Raw genomic sequence first — 23,169 nt, 5'->3', positions numbered from 1 at the left:
TTAATATTACTGGAGAAAAAAATAAGCAAGACCAAGAAAACACCAGTAAACGAAGATCACACTTATTTTACAGGAACTGATAAGATGTAAGGTAGTTCGCACAATTAGTCACCATGTTTGAATGGTTTCTTGACACTCCTGTGAAACTTAGCAAAAGTTATTCTGTTTCTACAGACAGACAGCAACAGTGCACCTTTGGCAGGTGCATACTGCTCTTGATAATCATGCATTTTTCATCACATTGCGCACATCCTTCACATTGAGATGCACAAAAGCCTAGATAGCAATTGTCAAGCTAGCAATAAAGATTCTTACTGCAGGCAGCAAAGCACAACTACATGATTAGTTAGTTCCGTCTGAAATAAGAAAAAAAGCGAAACACTGAAAGCGATAGCAAGGTTCGGTGTTGCGCTCAAGCTCCTCAGACGGCGTCCTAACGATACGTGAAGGCGACACAGTGGGAAACAGCGCAGGTACAACTGCTGCTGGGCAGCAGAAACAGCGCCCTCAAATATACCAGGCATCTCACAACGCTGGCACAATGAGGAATGCCAAAAACGGTGTTGCAGGTGTCACACCTCGATTGTGCTTGAGATAAGACTGACCGTTCGCATTTTTGCGTGCCCAATAAAGGGGTCAAATAGTTCCATGTTGACCTTACTTAGCACCACCTTGACCATGTTGACCTTACTTAGTGTTTGCACCACAGTGTGGTATGCACATAGCTACTCTGCAGGATTGCTCATGCCAACTGAATAAGGCTCTGGCTCCACTGCAGAGCTGACTGGGAGAAGTGCAACGATGTAAACACTTGGCTTCGTAGTTTTTGCATCCAAATGCACTGCGCATCTCTGGAGACCTTCCAACCTTCCACATGCAGGCCGCATATACACCGTCGATACTATGACAGCATGATAGCAGTGATTTTCATATAACTGCTATCACAATAAAAGTGCAGATTTATGACAAGGAAGGCTAAATGTGATAGGGCAAATGTGATCGTGAAATCGTAAAGCTGTGCTTGAAATAAAAAGTGATTCAGTGTGTCTGCAAGATTTGGAAAATGCACGGCCAAGGTAAAAGAAACAATAATGTTTTTGTATCATTATGCTATAGCATATGTGATGGGTTAGCAATAAACAAGAGTGTAAAAGGACTGCCTCACAGTGCAGATATATAACACATAAAACATTATGCCTTATGGCAAGTCTGCATACCATAATTAAGGAAAATGGGCGTGAGGGCCTACTGCTGCATTGAAACTAGGAGGCAAACACACTCACTCTTTCCGTAACAGAGATCAACCACTTTGAGTCGGCTTCTGTATTGGCCCAAAATCTCAGTGCCAGTGATCACAGTCTCATCAGACTGCAATATCACCACGCAAACCTGCAACAAAAAGCAGCAATTCATGTACGCCACCCCAAAATGTAAATGCATTGTCATGGACAAATGAAATCTAAAAAGGACTTTTTAGAGATGAATACATAAAATGAAAAAAATTGAATTACACAACTTTATATAATATAGGGTGTAATTCATCTCCCTCTACAAAGAATGGTGTATCTTACATGCTGAAGCCCTAACAAATCTCACTAATCTATTTCCCACTGCAAGCACAATCTTCCAATCTTGCAGACCTGATTGAATTTTCACATTTGTGTTTCATAAGTCCACAACAGTGCATGCATACCCGCCAATCTGTAAATATTAAAATTCTTTAAAAAATCTAATGGATATGACAAGAAAATGGGAAGGGAGGTGGGTGATAGAATGTCTGTCCTAAGGTGCCTTGATACCACACTTCTCCGTACAGGGTGGCGACACATCCAATTGCGCCGCCATATTAGATCGGAACACGTAAAGGTGCGCTATAACGGACAGCGGGAATTTAAGTTCTGCACTTGCTTAAGGCGTAAATACGCCTCTTTTTTGCAGTTTGCACGATTACGTGCATTGTAATGTTTATATTTCACCATAAACATGGAGGTGGAATGCTTACAGTGAAGCAGTACTAAAATAAGTTTCAAGCCCAGCAGATAACTAGTCGTTTTTGCCACACTTTCACTTGTGCTGACAAATTTGTTTGGCTGAAATGCCGTGAGAAGATATAGGACAAAACGAGGTGAATAAATATGGCAGCGTTACCAACACTTGAAGGTAATGTAGTTGAGATACAAATTGCACATACAAAAGGCAAGAATGATAAAGAGAATGTAGTCGAAAACAGTCATACATTTGCAAAGACACACTCTACATATACGAGACTAAAAAAGCATGCTCAATTCGTAGTTTCAATCACAGCACAGCTGCCAAATTTCAAAGAGCGCAAAATGCAAAATCACTTGTGTATACTTAGATTTAGGTGCATGTTAAGGAACCCCAGATCAAAACTATCTTGAAGTTATTGTGTGCCATAATCAGGTAATGGAGGTTCTGGCACATAAAACTGCAGAATTTATTTTTAATGAGTGAAAAGCAAAGGAAAGGCACAATGTACGAAATCTAAACACTGATAAAATAATGCCGTCATTGCAATATAAGCACAAGCATTCAGCTTGCGAAAATTTCCTGCCTCTAGTATGGTATAGCATTTTCTACCTGAATAAGTATAGTGCCTAATGTTTTGCTGAAAACACATTTGTCGTACATTCTGTAATGTTATGACCCATAGATGAGCACAGTAATGTGATAAAGAGAAGCATAGTGACACATCTCACCAAAAACGAATGTGTATTGAAAAAATATATAGCTGTCACTTGAGTAAAACCAGAGGAAGCCAGCCTGGAAACCGAGATGTAGTTAAAGGCAGCTAGCCAACATGTTCACTTGCCTGAAGCTACAGGGCGCCATGCACATAAACTTGAGAGCATTGACAAGGCAAAGCTCAAGTTATTATGTTTCTTAAAACATCAAAACAGATTAGTTCAAGTTTACACATGCAGCAGTGTTACTTCATATTCCATCCCCCTCGATAGATCTGACTGGTACAATCAGGGTAAGTTAAACTCTGAGAAACAAGAACTCCCCAAGAACATTTTCCTAACAATTGGATGCTCCATGCATACGACAGCAGGAAGTGACACATTGTGTTTTAGCAGGCTTCTCATCGCCTTGAATAAATTCCATGAGAAAATCGGCAGCTTTGTCACGCTCCACTGCTGCTTTTCTTATCTTCATTATAGTCTGCACCACCCTGTCCCCCTCGTATTGCTTTAGCTTTCCCTGAACATCGTCGCACTTTTTTTACAGCTTTTGTAGTCGCTGGAAATGACTGAGATGGCAAACGCCTAGTACATCAGAAAATTTCCTGAAGACCATTTCCCATGAAGACACAAATTTAGCATCATGGCTTAGATGAACAAGGTTCTTGTCGACTTCTTTCTGCATTCTGGGCCACAGGAAAACCTAAGACAATGTCGTTTTTCTGTTGAGCTGGTGCACAAATGTGCGCAGCAAATGGGCTTGACAGGCAATTTTTAGCAACAAAACTCTCACACACTTTTTATCTCACAATGCAAGTTCGAAAAGCCAAGTTGCCAAACACGTCTGCAGCACTACGGAAATTACTGACCAGGCAACACGACCACGCCACACTGTCTAATGCACGCACATACGCTGCTGCTTCAACAGCTCCGACACAATATGGCAAAGGTGCAGCACGGGCCTGGTCAAAGGATGTCGCCACCCTGAACGGCGGGAGGTGACAGTCAAATTGAGGCACCCTAGAGTGTCCCGAGAACACAGCCTTTCTGAGATACATACACATTGAACTAGTGGTGATATACTTTTAGATGCAGCCCACAAGCAGACACAAACTTGTAACAGCAACATATTGTTTCTAGATCACAGTGAAGTTTTCAGCGCCTTTGCTGTTGCTAATTTCACCTGCTTCAGGAACTTGTCAGAATAAACTAGCTCAAAGCAAGTATCCCTCAAGTATATAGCATCACCATGCCAATTTTTCATGTGTGCATTTTTTGCTCTATTGCCGCCCAATCCTTTAGGACCTTTAAAACTTTTCACAAAGAGAATGTATTTTTGATAAAGCTTGATGCAACATGATGCAACATATGTAAAACCGTAGAATGAGCTCCCACCCCCTTCCACGGTTCCTAAATTTGCGAAAATTAGGGAGTGTTCGCAGGTGTCAAATGCACAATGGGCCTGTGAAAATGACATGCCTCAACTATCAGTGACAAATGCAAGCTGCTGGTAAGCTGTAGATTCAACCAGAGGCAGCAAAAATACATGCTCACCTCCCAGATACACAAAAGGAGAATACAACATAGTACACATGTACACATGTACAGAAGCAGCAGATGTAGGCTTCCCCATCCGCATCCGCAACTCAGCCGAATGCAGCAAACAATCGTGCGACGCATGCAAGCGGGGTCGCTCGCGCATCCCGTGCTCTTGCACAACATGTTTCCAACAGAGCATGACACTTCATGCCCTTTTTGCAGACGGTCAAAAGGCACTCTAGCACACATCCTTGCAGAGTGCACTAAGCTCAAGAACCCCCCACCATCCCTACCCCCAACCCCCCCGAGCGATGGGAGACCTTGTTGTCAAGCCCCGACCTACCGACCCAGCTCGCGCTGGCGGCTAGGGGCCAGGAATTGCTGGACGCATATGGGACCTGAGAAGGTTCCACCCTATCTGGTGCCAGTGTGCACCAACTGTCACTAAGGGTTCAGTACAAAAGTTGATTCTCTCTCTCTCTCTACAACATAGTCCTGTGATGAAGGTATGTTTCTGTACCAACTTGCTAAACTTATTAGGCAGATTTTACTTATTCGTGAATACACTGTCACCCTATTGCAAATCAAAACAATACACCTCCCCATACCCATTAGGTTGCACATCAGCAAGGATTAATTTTTTAGGCTGTCGTTAGCATCAAAAAAATGTGCTGAGCTTTCTTTTTTCTAAGTACCAGTGGAGTGATGAAGAGCCATCATTCACAGGCTGTAATATAGGTGCAGTTTGTATTATGAAACATGGTTAACAGAAAGCATTACCACTAACAAACTGCAAGCAGTTATTGTATTATGTCAATAAAGTTCAACTCAATTCGAAACATACCAACATAATTGCTAACTTGTGTCCACTGAACACACAGATGAGCTCTTTCCAAAGCGGATTTTTTCTAGGCCCCCAATATTGTGATGTTGACTTCCATCCTCAGCACACAACCCAAGCTGACATTTTCACAAAACAACTGCACACTTTTTGCTAGTAAAAACTAAGGGTACCATATAATCATGTTCAACCTTTAAAATGTTTGATAACACAGTGACCATGTCATTAATAAGATTACTTCAGTTTTCACAGATCACAGTATCTTAGTGAGAGCGAGTTTATTTCCAGAAAAGGCAGGGAAGTCAGCCTGAGCTGGTGCTCTTTAGACCGCTATTCTGCAGTATAGATTATCGTAATAAACTAAATTGCTTGCAGCATTTCAAATCTGGTTGTATAAGTTCAGCTTGTCAAAGGAATAGTAAATATAATTTTACAAGCTATCTTTCTTTTTTGCTTCCCAAAACTTGAATAAAAATTATCTACAGCACATTTCATGGGTCCTACACTAGTTTACTTGCATATCTATTTGAAAATGTGTGAGTTGAAAAGACCTCATTTGTGTTTCTTGTTTTCCCGATGATGCAAGAATAACAGCCAATCGTGAGCAAAGGGTTGGTGGTATTTTTTACAGCAGTTGATAGCAGAGCCTTGGGGGTGCCTTCACCTGGGCTCGGCTTCATCGTGTTGAGCTACTTAGCGTTACCAGGAAAGGACGTGCACAACACAAGGATACCTCTGTACACAGAGTACTCGGCACATGGCGCTTTCTTCGGGTAGCATCTCTTCTGAGTGCACACAGACAACCAGCACTGTGACAAAGTGTTGTTTTCACATGCCCAAAAGACACCCCAGCTCCCAAACAACTTCATTCAAGTGTGCATGAATGCAGGCTCCTGTACGCAGGATAACAAATCAGCAATGAACCAGAAAAATGAAATATTATTTTTGTGCAAAGAACAATTGAACAGAAGTGCTTTCTTTTCTTTCTTTTTTTGCAGTCAAGATCGAAATATAAAATAAAATGGTTTTTATTTTATCTCTGACACCCTTCATCCATTCACTGCCGTGTGACTCAACTGTGCTACATCATTTGTATATGCTCACAGACTTGCAGTAATTTTAGAAGTGGCAATACCATTAGTACAGTATTCAACATGGCTTGTCATGAGGCAGGTATGTTAATAACACTCATTAGCATTTCAATTAGCGGCCATCAAATGATTTTTTGGCGGTAGGATAATTGTACAATACTAGCTGAAATAAAGAAGTGCTTCATAGCTAGGTGGTTTCATTTGATCACACTGGTATGTAAAATGAAATAGGTGTGACAGAAATGATGTATTGCTTTCAAGGCGTACTTCCACAAGGCGATTTTTTTTTAACTACCTGCTCAAAAGCAGCATCGAGTTTTTGCACAAAAAAGAAACTTGTGCTGTTTTTCTACGGTCATCCTTAAGGTATGCAAGCAAACATAATCCCATTCAAACCTGTTGGACCATTATTTTATCGTTCCAGCGTTGAACCAGAAATTAATTGCTTTTGCTGAACCAGAACAAAAGCCAAAATGAAAAAAAATTTCAGTTCAACACTCTACCTGTACACATCACATCATGGCTGGACTTGACAAGATACAGAATTCACTTCACAATGAGGAGTTCAGGGACCACGTAGCATCCACATTGTGCACGTCAGAACCCTACTCTCACACAAGCCAATGCTAAATTTCACACGAGATTGTTGATCAGTGTGCAAGTGCCACAACTTCATTTTTTTTTTTTTTTCAAAGCATCACAGGTACAACTATAAAATAAATCCGCCTTCTATAAAAATGGAGTGAAACTCTATTGCAATCAATGTCATCACAGTCAACAAAAATATGACAGTATCAACCCTGGAGGAAGGAAAGCACAGGAGAGGCCCCAGCCAGCACGGACGTGTTGGAGAAAGTGCAAGGCAGAAGTTGCTGCTTTTCGCAACGGAACACTGGGACTGGTGCACCAAACGTCAATGTTGCCACAGCAACCGATCTCCTGAAGCTCCCACTGCTGCTCTAGGCCTCTGAACAGTGAGATAAGTTTCTTCAGCCCGTGTCTTTCTTGAAGCACATTCTGTTCACAAGACAAGCTGACTTTGGAGTGTGGTGTGTAAGCTTGAAAGTTGTGTTTGATGATGAGTGTGAGTGTCAGCCATTAGAGCCACAAAAATTCACACTGATTGTTACTCATTTTGCTTGTATTCTCAAGTCTCCGCAACCGATAACTTGGGTTTGTGTGCATTAATTATAATTTCTATTGCTTTTAGCTTTTCTCACTATGGTAAAAAAAGCCCTAGAGCAACAAAAATGACCTTAAAAATGTGTTGAAGGGCACATATAATAAATAACATGGGCCCCTCGAAGTACAAGGAGAGGTAAGACCGAAGTTCTTAAGAGTCTTACCAAGCCAGAGCTGGTCACAGCAATGCAGCCTTCACTTGGTTTCCCACCAACCTGACGCACTGAGGGGCCAAATCGCACATGTACATACTTTTCCAAGTACAGTGCACTGTCTTTCTTCTCCATGTTTAATCCAATCTGAAACAAGAAGCACAGGGAATACATATGCTGTGAATCGCAAACTTCCCTTGAATATGTCAGAATAAGTCAATTCAGGCTAAATATAAATACTTTTATCTTACATTGTCTGCACTTGCTAGAAAAGTTAACAGGAGTAGAACATTCCATTAGTACATGAAGATTATATAAATGTGCTTACAGCCTCATGTTCTTACTCGAAAAAAATGAGTGAAATTTAACAAATGAGCAATGGAACTGTATGAAAACACACATTATGTGAAATGACCTTTACTACTTTCATGTTTTCAGTCTTGGATTCTCTCATAGTTGCTATCACACAGGCCCTCAGAGAAACACAATTTCAGCACTGCTCAACTTCTTGTCATTGTATTATTATTTCTTTTTCTTTTTGTGCTCCCGTATGAATTTAAGGTCTATTGTGAGAATCACATTGGACTTGCACGACTAAATGAGGGATTTGGAAATAAAGTTTATTGTCCGCACCTGTAGATACATTTATATGCACAGAACTTAAACACAAACATGTATAGGCTGGGAACTGTTATACGTTATGTTATACTAAAGTAGCCAGGCCAGCTGGAAACCTCTCTTTACTATGCACAAAGTTATTTAACATTTCCGCATGTAGGATCACCTTTTGCAAGCAACACTTCAACCAATCAGGCAAGCAAGCGAAACTACTGGCAACTCAGGTAAGACACAATAACAGCATGATTTTGCCTCAAGCTAGTGCCCCTTCTGTGGAACTTGCTTTGACACGGACCTTCTTCCCATTGTGAAACCAGGCACCCGTCAGAATGTACTCGCCGGGGAACGAGGTAGAAGCGATCATAGTCCAGTCATTGAGCAAGTAACCCTGGAAGAAAGCGCGAAACGACGAATGAACTGGCGCACAGTGCGAAAACAAAAATGTTTAAGAAATGTATATACAGCAACGCACCTTCATAGACCACAACTGTATTTGTCCCACAGCATCTGTGATGAGCAACTTCGAAGCACCTACGTCCCATTCAACACAGGTAATTTCTTCGGTATGTGTCATGACTCTAAAAATTAGAAGGAAAAATATAATTAATGGAAGACTGCAAGCTAAGAAAACATATGTTTATGTGAGTTTATAGTGTAACAGAATGCAATATCGTTTACGTCTCTTGCATACAAAGCTCCTCCAAAGTTTTGTGGACGACGCTGGCGGAACTCGTATCGCATACATAAAAAGGAGGTGCGTGAGCAAATCTTTGCGACACATTGCTGTTAACTCACTTGTGCGCATCCCAGGGCATGTTGAGGTCAACAACGAACACATGAAAGCACGTGATTTTTCCAACTGGTTCTTGAACATCTGACGATGAGGTGAACGCTAGCGTGTTGTGGCTCGACACAGAGCAGACAGCCTTGCTTTCCGTGAGCCTGAAGTGTGGACATAAATCATCAAAGACATCACCCGTGAGCATAGACCCAATCTGTGGCGGCAGTTCATCACGGTATACATGAATAATAATGGTTGCGCATGATTCCGAAGGAGCCTTACCATTCTGTGCTTGACGGTACGGAGCTGGGAAATCGCTTCAGCACTGAATAAACGTGATCCATTCCGTCAGGCTGCCTCTAAAAAGCGCACTTAGCCCAATAACACTCAGATAGTTACCGAAGCTAGATTATAATGACGCGTTACATAAGAGTTAATTAATTTAAGCAAGTTGTCAAACTCCAACCACACGCAGCAGGCTCCCGGTAACGCCGAGCTTCGCAAGTTGGCGGCGATGCACTCCCCATCCTCCTCTGTCTTCTGGATTGGATTGGCGCGGCCCCTTTACCGGTGTTCAGCCTCAGCCATTTTCAATTTTGGCTTTCAACGCGGCTACGGTTCGACGTTTTGATGGCTTCATGCATGGCTCCGTGCATAGTTACATATGCGTGGGCGCGCAGATTTGATTTGCTTATTATAGCGCAAATCCTTCAAATTCCGTTTAAACGGTTTACCACTTCTACGGATACGACCGTCGCAGCCCTGAGACCGGAGGCTGCTCTTGTGACCGATGAACACGATTTGTTACAAGAGCAACACTAATTGCACCTCCGACATATGGATCCAATACTTGCGTCAACTTTAACGAATTGGGAATGGTATATGGAATATATGACCAAGCCACACATTACCGCCATGTTTTTCTTTTTTCTTTTCAAGAATGGTCCTACAGACGCGTTCCTACAGATGTGAAATGCTCTGAAATCCCCTGAACCTATCTCAAGGCTGTTGAATTCAACATGGAAAGCTTAATTATGCTCACTGCTGGAAGAAGACCCTTTATTTAGAACCTCTACAAAATCAATTCAATGGTACAGGGAAAAAGAATTACTATGTTTCCACATGTTTAGGTAAAAAACTAAGGTATAATAAAGCTTGCCCTCAAAAAGCATCTTCTCAAGAGAATCGCAGAGCAATGCCCTCTATCCGATTCTACACCATTCTTAACTGTATTGCAGCACCCCTTTTAACCACGAGAAAAAAGTAAGCAAACCATGTACATGATGCAACAGTTTCCAGAGGTGACACTAGAAATCATAAGGTTACCTCTGCACACAATGGAAATCAGCCACTGCACTAATTCAGGTAGGTCACCATCTTATGCAACTCCTCTCTTTTTCATCCATATGCAGGGTTCAGTTTCCAGCTTAAAATCGAAAACTGCATATCATATTGACTGCTAATAAATACAAGGACAGGGGAAGAGAATACAAGACGTGTTTGCTACGTGTTCCCGTGAATAATTTAGTTGAAAGTTACTGCCCGTGTCATCATTTTGTTTTATTGAGCCTTTTTGGCTCAATGAAACCGAACTTATTGGAGGGTGTGGGGGAACCCCAATCGTGTTACTGTGCTTGCAGTTTTTGCAATGGTTAAGCTGGGCCAGTTCACTAATGGCATTGAAGTTGTATTTACATATATATTTTTTTCCCTGTATTATTCGCCAAAACTATACCAAGTAATGGGAAAGTATCATTCTGTTTGTGTTCGATTACTACATTTTGGCATATATCATAGCTGCTATGTTTTGTACCTTCCCTAGATTTAAAAAACTGCTATTCTGTGTACGTGATACTACTACAACGTTGAAGAGCATGATCTGCAATTTTAAATAATTTTTCAGCAACAACCAACTTGGGACAAAGAAATTCACCTAAAGACACCAAACTTGTGAAAATCAAAACCTCAAATACCATGAATATCTAAAAAGAATAAAAATCTGAAAATACAATAAGTTATAGTTTAACCATGATTTCAGTCAAACAGTGACTGTAATCTTTCACCACTATAACAATGGTTTATTACGAACCTTAATAAAGGCTACAACAAGAAACAGATAGCACACATTTTATGCCAAATTATATAAACTTTATTATTCAGAACATTTCCGCAACCCCGAGCAGCACTTACAGCATCACAGTTGCTATGGCTTGGAAAACAAAAGCTATCCATACTGATGTACTACATCAGAATAATTTAAAGCTTCTCTAAGCTTTGCAAAGAAAAGGAACAAATTAGAAGGTCTCCCAATTCTTTTGGACCTTTGCCAGCTACGGAAGTGGCAGTTGATATAAAATGAGTTACAGAAATGGCTGTAACAACCTAGTACAATCAATGTCACTTAAATTTATGCATAAGATAACCACAACCAAAGCTTTTCCATGCTATCGAAAAGCTGGAATCAAGCCACTATATAGCAAGTCCTGTACTTTTTGCAATGAGTAGATGACGGTGGATACAACGGTTTCAAAATTTCTGAAAAAGATTTTAATACAAGTGACAGAAACTATGGTGATGCTAAATCACAGTACTAGGAACAGTGCTCCTATACTCTGCGTAGCCACTTTTACAGCTAAACAAGTGTCTTTCAAAAATGCTCATGTCGCATCAGCACCAAAGAAGACTCAACATCTTAGAAATTGAATATAGAAATTGAAATTTTAAGTCTTATTTATGGAAGACAAAGAATGTCAAACAACTGAATTATTTTCATCGCTATGTACTAAGCAATTTATTCTGAACCTTCAGCATTCATTGCTAGCAATCTCCACTCCAATACTGGCTATACTTTAACAGAGCTTTAAGCACTGCAACTAGTTAGCTGCTAAGGATATGGCTGCACTAGTACGCTAATCCATATGATGTTCTTGCAAACAAACAGAACACAGAATACGAAGAAAAGCTGGACTAGGTACATGAAAGTTGCAAGTCAAGAAAGGTTAAACATAAAACCAGTTCACATAAAAATTAAACCTGTTTCAAGGTCTAACTGACATATATACAGGAAATACATTAACTATCAAATAAATAATGATTATAAAACCACACAAGTGCAAAGCAGAAAAATATTGCAAGAATACTTATGCCAAATAAGCCAACTAAAACAATACCAATAAATGGTGTTTTGGCTATCGTAAACAACAATAGCAGTACTAGCATATGCAACACAGCCAGCACAAGGTGTGGCTGCAACAAATAGTAAGAAAATTTTGACAGATGTTACCACCAAGTTACCACAAACATAAATCAAAGATATTTTGTGGTCCAAAAACAAGGAGCATATAATAATTTAAAAACATGACTAGTCAGCAAATGACTGATAAGTAACAGTGGGCACAAAATTAACTACATAAATTACTTGCAACATAACGAATTTAATAGATTCAACTTAGTCCATTGGCAGCTTTGTCACAAATTTCAAGATGTCACTGTGAATATGATGCTTGTTACGAAGTATAGAAGTTCCTATGCTGCTCTTCAGTGCATGGGAAACCCTCGTTTGGTGCGATAGTTCGATGAAAGCAACATATTGCACTGACAAGAACACCCTACTATGGCGCCAACACATCTGCAATGCAGAGGTGGCGCAAAATTGCTCGCCAACAGTCCTTGTTCAGTGCAGCTACCTGTGTGCCTTTAGCAGAATGGCATTCAACGGACTTGTGAACAACCCCTGTGATGATGAGATAGTTGTCAGTCAAGAAGTGAGCCGCTGAGGCTATGTCCACCAATGCCTCACCTTCCATTTTCCCTGTAACATTTACAACATGGGCAAGGAGGCAAGGCGTTTTAGAAAACAGCTCAAACGCTTCTGCACACTCCCTGTCTGTCTTGTGCAGGAGTACAAAATCAACTGCACGGTTCAAAGTACCTTTGTTCCTTCGCAGTGCTTCAAAAACAGTGAAGCTCTCATCATTACAAAGCAAGTTGCATGCTAGCTTGAAGTTTACAATTAGCCTGTTCTGCCACATTCCCTTCGAGAACTCTCCCACAAATTCATTATAAAAGAAGGTCATCGAGGACAAAAAAAGTGAGGTAACTGTCTTGTTGTGAGCTAGGAAGTAAGAAAGGTCGGTGGCAGTCTCAAACTTGTTTATTATGTCAATGCCAATCATGAGCTTGGATATTGAAGTGTTTGCCGCAAGGGCCAGCAAGACGTTGTGGACTAGATTCCCTGAATCCTTTTCTATTGAAATTTCCAGAGTTCTAATGGACCGGTTAGCCTTGAGCATTTCACAGAGTGCTGCCCCCTTTGTTCCAAGGTTCCCTTTCAAGCAAACCCTGAAAGTGTGAACACATGCACTCGCAGCAACTGCATCAAGGAGTAGCTTGAGGCCTTCCTCTGGTAGGTGGCGAATGTCACGAAAGCATACTTCTTCAGGGCATACTGTAGGAGAGATAAGGGCGTTCCTCAAGCCATGCAGGTCTGGCTCGGCCCAGGGCAGCTGAACGCGGCTATAGCTCTCGCTCCTAGCCAGCTGCAGTGCCAGGGCTTCCCTGTAAGGCAATGCAAAAGCTGGCGTTGAAGGAACATTACATGGATTACCAAATTAATGAGGCCAACTTAACATACTTGCATGTAACACAACCACCAATGTAACATGAGGGGGAACTTCTGGCCTCTTCTGGAAAGGTATGTATTAAGATTATATAACATAAAGTGATGCCGCAAAGAAGAAACAATGCATAAAAGCAGATGTCCACGGACACTATCGCAATGTGGAGTGAGTGCGTGCACAATTTACTCATTGTCACTATCGACGAGAACAGCGACGTCCTCCATGCCACCAAGGTTATTGAACAGGCAGCACTTCAGAAGTGCTTGCAGCACAATCGAATATGGCAGTGACCAGGGTGGTACATAATGGTTTAGCTCACTGCAGTTTAAGCACAAGAAAAAAATAACGACAACAAAATTCGTTATATATGAGTCCCGAACATGATCACAATGCAAGGCCTGCTCTGAGGCCAGAGATTTCTTTAAAAAGCTTGCGTTATATTTGTGCAAATACACTATATTTAGTTAGGGTACAGAGCACTCTATTGGAACTTGCATTTCTGAGCCAGAAGGTAGGGAGCTCATGAGATTACAGGTATTAAGGAAATATCTCATCTAAATCAACTCTAAAAGGCTAAAGGAGCATAGAACAGAACCAATACCATGCCCCTCAGGTGAAGCATACACCATTTTGATAGGACTTAAATTCCAGCCTATTTTCCTCCCGTGATCCCTACTCTTTCAAGTGGGAAATTGCACATTTTACAAACATCAAGTGAATATGACTTTTTCATTGTTGTGAAACCAGCTTTCCCACAAGACAGTTTGCCTAACCTAACAAGAGCACACTAAATCTTTAAATCAGTGGGTCTGTTCAAAGCTGAAGTTGTACAAGACAGGTGTTGGTGTGCTTAAAGAGACTTTATCATGTGAAACCATAAGTGCTGTCATGCTTAGTTTGCAATTTTAAAGATAGCATATGGTAGGGCAAATCAGCAATGTGGCATAATAAACTTAATTATGGAAATTTTACAGTTAACAGGTTTTGCAGTTCCACTGCCTGAATTTCAGCAATATGCATTCTCGTTTAGACCTTTATTTGATGTTCTTGCATGGCATCGGTGCCCTAGTTGTGGGTAATGTACTTGCTATCCAAATGTAGGTCATTTAAAATTGGACAGCAGAGGCAGCACAAGTTACCACTATAATTGGAAAAGAGCTTTCTAGTTCACAAAAGGTGGGTGACTTTAAGAACAATAGACAGACAAAGCATGATGTGACAGACATGATATCATCATCACCAGCAGCATGTTTTATGTCCACTGCAGGACGAAGGCCTCTCCCTACGATCTCCAATTACCCCTGTCCTGCGCCAACCGATTCCAACTAGCGCCCACGAATTTCCTACTTTCATCGCTCCACCTAGTCTTGTCATCCTCGGTTGAGTTTTCCTTCTCTTGGTACCCATTCTGTAACCCTAATGGTCCAACGGTTATCTAACCGGCGCATTACATGACATGCCCAGCTCCATTTCTTCCTCTTGATGTCAATTAGGATATCTTCTTTACCCGTTTGCTCTCTGATCCAAACAGCTCTCTTTCTGTCTCTTAACGTTATGCCTAGCAATCTTCATTCCATCACTCTTTGCGCGGTCCTTAACTTGTTCTCAAGCTTCTTTGTCAGTCAGTCTCTGCCCCATATGTCAGCACTGGTAAAATGCACTGATTGTACACCTTCCTTTTCAATGATAATGGTAAGCTTCCAGTCAGGAGCTGGCAATGTCTGTCATATCCGATTCAATCCATTTTTATTATTCTCTGAATTTCCTTCTCATGATCAGGGTTCCCTGCGATTGATGGACCTAGGTAAACGTACTCCTTCACAGACTATAGAGGCCGACTGGCGATCTTGAACTCTTGTTCCTTTGCCCGGCTATTTATCATTATCTTTGTCTTCAGCATATTAATCTTCAACCCCCCTCTTACACTCTCTCTGTTAATGTCGTCAATCGTATGTTGTAACTTGTCTGCATTGATGCTGACTAGAACAATGTCATCGGCAAACCGAAGGTTGCCGAGATATTCGCCGTCGATCTTTACTCCTAAGCCTTCCCAGTTTAATAGCTTGAATACTTTTTCTAAGCACACAGTGAATAGCATTGGAGAGATTGTGTCTCCCTGTCTGACCCCTTTCTTTATAGGTATCTGTAGAATTAAGGTAGCTGTAGAACCTCTGTACATATTTTCCAAGGTATTTACGTAAGCATTCTGTACTCCTTGATTATGTAATGCCTTTGTGACTGCTGGTATCTCTACTGAATAAACATGATATAAACAGGGTACATTCAGATTTTTTTCAGCATTAATGCCAGTCTGGTTGACAGCTATGAAGACAGCTTTGAGCCCAAGTATTGGAACTCACCAACAACTTGCTGCAACATTACATCTACAAAAGGCCCACACACACACAAAAAAAAAGATAACAGTTGAAACACGATTTAACAAAGTGATGACGACTCTCGAATTATTTCATTAAATCATCATCAGCAGCAGCAGCAGCAGCCTGGCTACACCCACTGCAGGGCAAAGGCCTCTCCCATACTTTTCCAACTACCCCGCTCATGTGCTGATTGTGGCCATGTTATCCCTGCAAACTTCTTAATCTCATCCGCCCACCTAACTTTCTGCCACCTCCTCCTACACTCCCCTTCTCTTGGAATCTAGTCCGTAACCCTTAATGACTATCGGTTATCTTCCCTCCTCATTACATGTCCTGCCCATGCCCATTTCTTTTTCTTGATTTCAACTAAGATGTCATTAGCTCGCGTTTGTTCCCTCACCCAATCTGCTCTTTTCTTATCCCTTAATGTTACACCCATCATTCTTCTTTCCATAGCTCGTTGCGCAGTCCTCAATTTAAGTAGAACCCTTTTCGTAAGCCTCCAGGTTTCTGCCCCGTAGGTGAGTACTGCTAAGACACAGCTGTTATACACTTTTCTTTTGAGGGATAATGGCAACCTGCTGTTCATGATCTGAGAATGCCTGCCAAACGCACCCCAGCCCATTCTTATTCTTCTGATTATTTCAGTCTCATTATCCGGATCCGCGGTCACTAGCTGCCCTAAGTAGATGTATTCCTTTACCACTTCCAGTGTCTCGCTACCTATCGTAAACTGCTGTTCTCTTCTGAGACTGTTTAACATTACTTTAGTTTTCTGCAGATTAATGTTTAGACCCACCCTTCTGCTTTGCCTCTCCAGGTCAATGAGCATGCATTGCAATCGGTCCCTAACTAAGCAAGGCAATATCATCAGCGAATCGCAAGTTACTAAGGTATTCTCCATTAACTCTTATCCCCAATTCTTCCACATCCAGGTCTCTGAATACCTCCTGTAAACACACTGTGAATAATATTGGAGAGATCGTATCTCCCTGCCTGATGCCCTTCTTTATTGGGATTTTGTTGCTTTCTTTTTGGAGGACTTCTGCGGCTGTGGAGCTGCTATAGATATCTTTCAGTATTTTTACGTACTGTACATACATTTCAAACATACATTTTACATACACTTTATTAAATCAGGAAGTTAATGAAATCGCAAAAGGAATTTTTCGATCCTTCGAAATCTAAAATTGTAACATAGCAACATGCAAAAGCTACCATATGGCATCGTACTTGCCACTAATCCAACCATCTGTTGCACAAACCATGAAATAACAAAAGCAACAACCGCCACCCCTACCGAGACAATGTTTAGTCTGCAGTTCCATGCATGGGCGCTAAGTGCAGCCTCGTAAAAATAAAGCTAGGGCTGAGACTAGGGTGCCTAGATGTTTTAACATGTTAGCTTTAGAGCGCACACTGGAAGAAAAATGTACCTGTATCAAAGTTAGAAAGAAATCACAGCTTTTTTTTTTACTCATTTATTTCATAAAAAACTTCGTTAAATAAAGTTGAGCCAAATTAGTTTTGTTAATTCAAGTTGATGACAACATAGAACCTTAAGGGCATCTGCCGGGGAATAAAAATTTCTTCATTAGATCAGGAACTTCGTAAAATCGGGTTTCGTTAGATCGAGTTTTAAGTGTACTATTACTACATTTTAATATTTTGACATGTGCAAGTCTATGAAAAATAAAATGTGATTTACTTTAAAAAATGTCACTGTTTTCTTGAGCTGCAGCTTGAGGCTTGGAAACTTTTCATGCCAAGCTAACAGGCAAGCTGCTTGCTTGCACAACAGAGCAACCTGCATCCTTCTGGACTTCAAAGCTGTCTCTGCCAGCTTTGTCAGAAATGTAAAGACATCTAAGACAGCTACTGTCTGTCCACTTTGTCATCCGTTTAGCTGCCTATGCTAAGCACTAAAACACCCTAATGTATAAGAAACACCTGGCACAGAAGTTCACTCCCTCATAAAATGCACTGTAAATGTATACTACAATGAACATTACCTTCAGGCTAGCAAAAAACAACTGAAGCATAAAATTCAGCTATGCTGTTATAATGATTTGACCTCTTCCAGCTGGTTATCACGACCTTGCATGAAATGCAAGCTCCGAGCTCCTAAATCAGAACACGCCACTTAAGTGACAAAAAGCTTGGCCTGATTTTGTAGCAATGCCTTCAGCTTAGTTCACGCCACCCATCAACTCATCACAGCCGGCTGATCTAACTGACAACGCTGGTGGAGCGACCACTGACAAAATGGAAAAAGGAACAGCATCAGAAAAAGCAGTGCTACAAAATCATTCTGACGTCAGGACTTCAAGACATTCTTTGCATTAGGAGTTAGAATGTAGCACTATGCACACAGTTTCCAAAGAGGTAGAATATTTAAAGAAACTTCCATGGGTACATCCATTCAGGTACATACAGATGGCAGTTGTCATCTGTACAATAATGGCTGCCTTCAGGCTTGGTTTGCCTTTTAGGTCAACGGTTGTACTGTGAGAAAGCAGGTTGATGAAAAGCAGGTATGAACAGGTTGATGAAAAGGCATTCTCCCACCCACGATTACAGTTTTTCGCAACAAGCTTATAAATTTCACCTCGAAGTAGCAAGTGTGAAAGTAATTTCGTATGCTGTAACATAACATATTTTCCAACACAAGTCAATTGTTCTTCTGCCAAAAAATTCACGCAATGAGGTAAAAGTAACAGCATGGCTTTTTAAAATGTGAAAGTATGCACCGTTACAAAGATTATGGGAATAAAAGCCTGTAACTGCTTCATGAAATTCCCATACTAAGAAAACTGGTCTGCAATGCAGTATCGGGTCATCAGGGTCAATCAAGGTTCTGAATAGCCTCTAAATCTGACCATTGAGCCACAACACTTTAAAACGGGCGCAAGATTTTAAACGTTACATGTACTGCTGCATTTTCATCCTATATGCCCTTTAGTCCACGTGTGCCCTGTTCTCAAGTCGGATATGTGAAAAAGTGTTAAATGAAGAAGCATACACAACTCGTACCTTCCTTGCTTGGAGGCTCGAAAGTCAACAAATGCTAGTTTTTTCAGTGTCTTGTTCTTGCCCAGGGAAGAGCACAGTGCAAAGATTCCTCCAAGGGGCAGCTGCTCACTTGAAAGTTGAATCTGTTCCAATGTTGTATTTACCAGGAGTACAGCTGCCAACAGTTTCATGCTGATGTCAGAAATGGTGCTGTTGCCAATGTGCAGGCTGCGGAGGCTAGTGTTATGCCACAGAGCAGATGCCAATGCTCGTCCAGAGGATTCTTTGATGCAGCAGTGCATAAGCCGCAGTTCCTTAAGGGTTCTGTTGACTTGGAGCGCAGCAAATAAGGGCTCGGGCGAGCAGCTCATTTGCACAACGTGCACGTAAAGCTCTGCCAATGAAGTGTTGACTTTGATAGTTTCGGCTATGGTGGTCACCTGCTGCTTCTTTGCGATCGGGTAAATACTGAGCTTCTTCAGTGCGCTTGTCTTGCGTATGAGTTGCGCCACCGAATCCACGCTCGGGACACGGTCGCCCCAATCGAAATAAGGGCACAGAGTCAGCGACTCACAGTTGACGAGACAGCGCAGCGCGTAGTCAACATTTTTTGGTAGTATCGCTTTCGTGATCTGCACTGCTTTCAGGGTGCTGGCGTTGCGTCGCAGAAGGGACTCCAGTTCTGCTGCGAACCTGAATTCGATTTTTGGGGAGCCGACTTTGAGCTTCTCGAGACCGGTGACGGCGTCGAGGCCTTCGAATGTGTGCAAGTAAGGTGTTTGCTCTTGCTGATGCATAGAAAAGGAGAAGTCCGCCAGCTCGATTTTCAGACAGCGGAAATAGCGGTCGGGTTCGCATCCAAGTGGCGGGCGCATGCAAATAGGGAAAGAAATTGCACTTTCTGCATCGTAGCTGGAGTGCTTATAAGAAAGCACACTCAACTCGTCGATGCATTGATGGTGCTCAAGAAGCCACGAAATCAGGAACGATGCCTCGCTGGCGACAACCTTATCAGGCTTGTCTAGGTCGGTCTTTGAGTGCGCCAACGTCTGCGCGCGAATACTGCCTGGCTGGGCCTCGACAAGCTCGAATGCGAGTCCTTGAAGAACTCGGTTCCACGAAGTCAGCTCGCCGATCAACCAGCACCTTTCCCCTGGTCCCGCCGAAGAACAAGCACGTTCGAAATCCAGGTGATCCTTCCAGGTGTCGGTGCTGACAGCGCGCTCGAGGCCAAGCTTGTACTCCTTGCTGTCGCTTGAACCGCCGGTTTCGCCGGCCGAAATTCTGTTGCTGGCTGCATTGTACTTAGGCAAGGGCACTGAGCGGGTGAGGTCACAACTTTCTCCCGGTGCCTTCGAAGCTTCCATCGTCGTCTGACAGAGCCCTGTCGTTGGCACGTGGTCGGCAGCTTTGAACGGCCGCAAATCTTTGTTCAGCTGATTTACGAACAATATGCTGGCGATGGCGCGCAGTCATAAAACACATGCTCAAGACATAAGAGTTAAACGGACGATTCCAGCGGAATCAATCTCTCCAAATCCAGGTCAAACTTGAGGCTGCTTACAGTTCCGCAGAAGCTTTCAAGAAATGGCGCCAGAAATCGCAAAAACTGGCAAGAACGGGCCACCGAGTGGCAATCACTAGAACTGGGCGGCGCTGCAGTCGATGCGCGTCGTCACGTTAAGCGGAACCGGCTTATCTCTGTGGGACCGGCCAATACCAACCTAGACTTGTAACGTTGGTCAATGACTTCAGGTGGGTTTCATCATAGAGTTTCTCACTATAATATGGTGTGAAACTCTATGGGTTTCACTCATGGAGGAAGGAAAACTGAGGAGGGGCCCTGACGTCACTCTTTGTGAAACTAAGTGAAGCCGGAAGTTGGCGTTGCCCCACCATGATGTCGGGTCTGTTCTCCTCTCTTATTTACATTTATCGCGAAACCATGCCGCGCCAGCCGCGCTGCGCGCAACCGGGCTGCTCGGACGCGCGCGCTCCTCAGCAATACTTAACAAAAGGATATAATCGCAAAGTCTCATTGCATTACCGTTGCCAAAGTCATGTGGAAAGAAGTTCATAATGGATTTCGGAAATTGGGCCGTGAGGTCGAGTCGGCTGCGTTTATGAAAATAAACATGCTTTATAAGGCCAGCCAATTGAACTGTTCTCATCAGCCGCAGATACCGGCCGCTGCCCAGTTCTTGCGTGTTCTTAAAGAAGGTCACCTTTACCGCTGCCTTCTACTTGCTTTTCTCTGCTTGGGCTTCCTGGGGCTCTCAGACAGACTTGCGAGCTAGACGTCTGGCGATACGAAAAAAATATATATATTTACGCATTCTCACTGCACTGCAGGAATGCACTGAAGACACGTACGACACGTACCGACCCATTTGGAGTTTATGAGCACAAAACGTATATCTCGCTGTAGCTTGAGGAATCATCATGCTTTATTGAACAAATTTCGGGTGGCCGCGCATCACTGCGACAGCGCGCCGGCGAAGTGGCAGAATGTCATTTCCGACTCCGCGTTTATGTTCATTGACTGCGGCCTGAGGTGCCTTCTTCCCACGGTAAGTGAAGCTTCACGGAACCAACGTTTTGCGATAGCCAGCGCACGGTGCAGAACAGTACGCGCTTAGAACCGGCCTACGTGCGACCATGGAACGGCCATTTGGTGTGTTCGCAGGCGTACGTTCTGTGGAGCCTTCCTCAATCTTGCAGTGCATCCGCTAACCTTCTCTTCCCTGCGCATCTCGCGCGCACAGATAAGATACGCCTGCGGTAGGGAAGGTTCGTTCCTTAAAGGGCCCCTCACCAGGCCCCATAGCAAATTTCGTTTGTATACGCTGGAAGTTGTTACGTGTCCTCTAGGGAATGCTCTGCCTCAAAAGTGTTTCCAATCGCCTGATTAATAGCCAAGATATAAATATTTCAATGCCGCGAACCCATGATTTCACAAGGCGAACTCCACTGCATAGCGAACACTCTCCACTCGCTCCGTCTAGCCTCCGCAAGCGAAATTCCTTCCCTGCTTTCTCACATACCGGACTTCGAGGTCATGGGCCCCGCGCCTTCATTTTTTTCTCCTCGTTTTTTTTTTTTTTTTTTTGCGTTGCTGCGTTTTTTGCTGGCGGCGTTGTGCGCGAACTGCTGTGATGTCTCGTTTCGCGCAGCGCACGATTTTGCGCGCTGAGCACAAGGACACATGACTAGAGAAATTCAGTGCTACACAAATACTGAGGCAGAAGAAGCGGATCGCAGAGCATGATCCCGCGCTGGAACACCGTAGAAAATGGCATAGTTTCGGTACCTGCGCACGTGAATTCGCGACCGTGGGAACAAGTAGACGAAGCGGAAGTACATCGGTGCGAAGTAAAAAAAAAAAAAAAAAAAACACGCGGACATTCCGTTTGTGTGTTTTATTATTTCTCTAAACTTCAATTCGTCAATTCAAGCAAAGATCACACAAATAACAGACATTACCTTGAATAATTATCGAAGTCACGTGTCACCACGCGCGACGTCACACTGCGGACCCGACTACCTAGGCGTAGGGACGCGACTACGTCACTGTCCGGCTTGGAGTGCGTTCGCTGCGAGAGAAAGGAAAAACGGCGTTCGGATAGAAATTTCAGACCTTTCCGCGGCGCGTAGCAATGTAATTCTTTGTAAACACGATCGTTAGTGCGCATTGTGTGATCTGCGCTTGTCAGCTCAAAATGGCCAGACCACTTCTTTCCCATCTTCCCGGATGAAGCGTCGACTGGCAGGCGCCTTCCCCCCCCCCCCCCCCCCCCGCCCCATGGTGTTGAGGGCAGCAAAATGCACATATTCTGCGTAACGTTCTATCAGCACGTGTATTGTGGTACACCTGGGCAAGTGTCTATGAACCTCGAACGCGCTCTGCTTAAAAGACATTGTGCTGTCGCGAGTAGTGCGAGAAACAATTAAGCAACAGTGAAGCAGCATCTGTTTTAATCTGCACACACGCAATTGTTGTTACTGAACACGATTCTTCTAAAATATGCATTCTTGCATAACGTACGTTCTACGCGCCGCAAATGCACCATGCGCTGTCAAAAGCAGGAATCTAAAGCGAAGACATATCTGAGAGAAGCCATGGTGAACATTAAAAAATTAAGCAGTCGCACAGTGCCACACCCAAGGCCACAATGCCACTAAATGGTATCTTCGACTGTCGCCTCCATCCCCCGAAGCAGAGTCGTGCAGATCCAGCGTTCCCCGAGCTCA

At 42.9% G+C, this 23,169-nt stretch overlaps 2 protein-coding genes across 2 annotated transcripts in view; both read right to left on the bottom strand.

Moving 5' to 3' along the window:
- The window catches only part of MED16 (mediator complex subunit 16), a 56,813-nt gene extending 47,366 nt beyond the window's left edge, over positions 1–9,447 (bottom strand). Inside the window, exons 1-6 of the mRNA XM_050179062.2 lie at positions 9,192–9,447; positions 8,924–9,070; positions 8,601–8,706; positions 8,424–8,516; positions 7,523–7,657; positions 1,284–1,389 (exon numbers count right to left, since the gene is read on the bottom strand). Coding sequence (XP_050035019.1) covers positions 1,284–1,389; positions 7,523–7,657; positions 8,424–8,516; positions 8,601–8,706; positions 8,924–9,070; positions 9,192–9,253 — 649 coding nt within the window. The 5' untranslated portion in view covers positions 9,254–9,447. The remainder of the gene's footprint in view (positions 1–1,283; positions 1,390–7,522; positions 7,658–8,423; positions 8,517–8,600; positions 8,707–8,923; positions 9,071–9,191) is intronic.
- A 1,588-nt stretch (positions 9,448–11,035) lies between these two features.
- On the bottom strand, positions 11,036–20,547 carry LOC126531519 (uncharacterized). Its single transcript, XM_050179063.2, has 2 exons — positions 18,940–20,547; positions 11,036–13,466 (listed from the first exon to the last, which is right to left on the bottom strand). Exons 1-2 carry the CDS (start codon positions 20,283–20,285, stop codon positions 12,521–12,523), a joined length of 2,292 nt encoding a protein of 763 aa, XP_050035020.1. The 5' UTR covers positions 20,286–20,547; the 3' UTR covers positions 11,036–12,520.
- Between the last annotated feature and the right edge of the window lie 2,622 nt (positions 20,548–23,169).

This window comes from Dermacentor andersoni, chromosome 5, assembly GCF_023375885.2.
Source record: "Dermacentor andersoni chromosome 5, qqDerAnde1_hic_scaffold, whole genome shotgun sequence".
Classification (NCBI taxonomy): Eukaryota; Metazoa; Arthropoda; class Arachnida; order Ixodida; family Ixodidae; genus Dermacentor; species Dermacentor andersoni.
The sequence above is the reverse complement of the archived record's forward strand: the minus strand, read 5'-3'. Positions and strand labels throughout refer to the sequence as shown.

Bases quoted from the DNA above. Each gene is read 5' to 3' on its own strand.
- LOC126531519 (XM_050179063.2), bottom strand. From the start codon at position 20,285: ATGGAAGCTTCGAAGGCACCGGGAGAAAGTTGTGACCTCACCCGCTCA. The intron at 13,467-18,939 runs GTACGAGTTGTG...ATTGCCTTACAG, and splicing joins CGAGCCTCCAAGCAAGGAAG to GGAAGCCCTGGCACTGCAGC.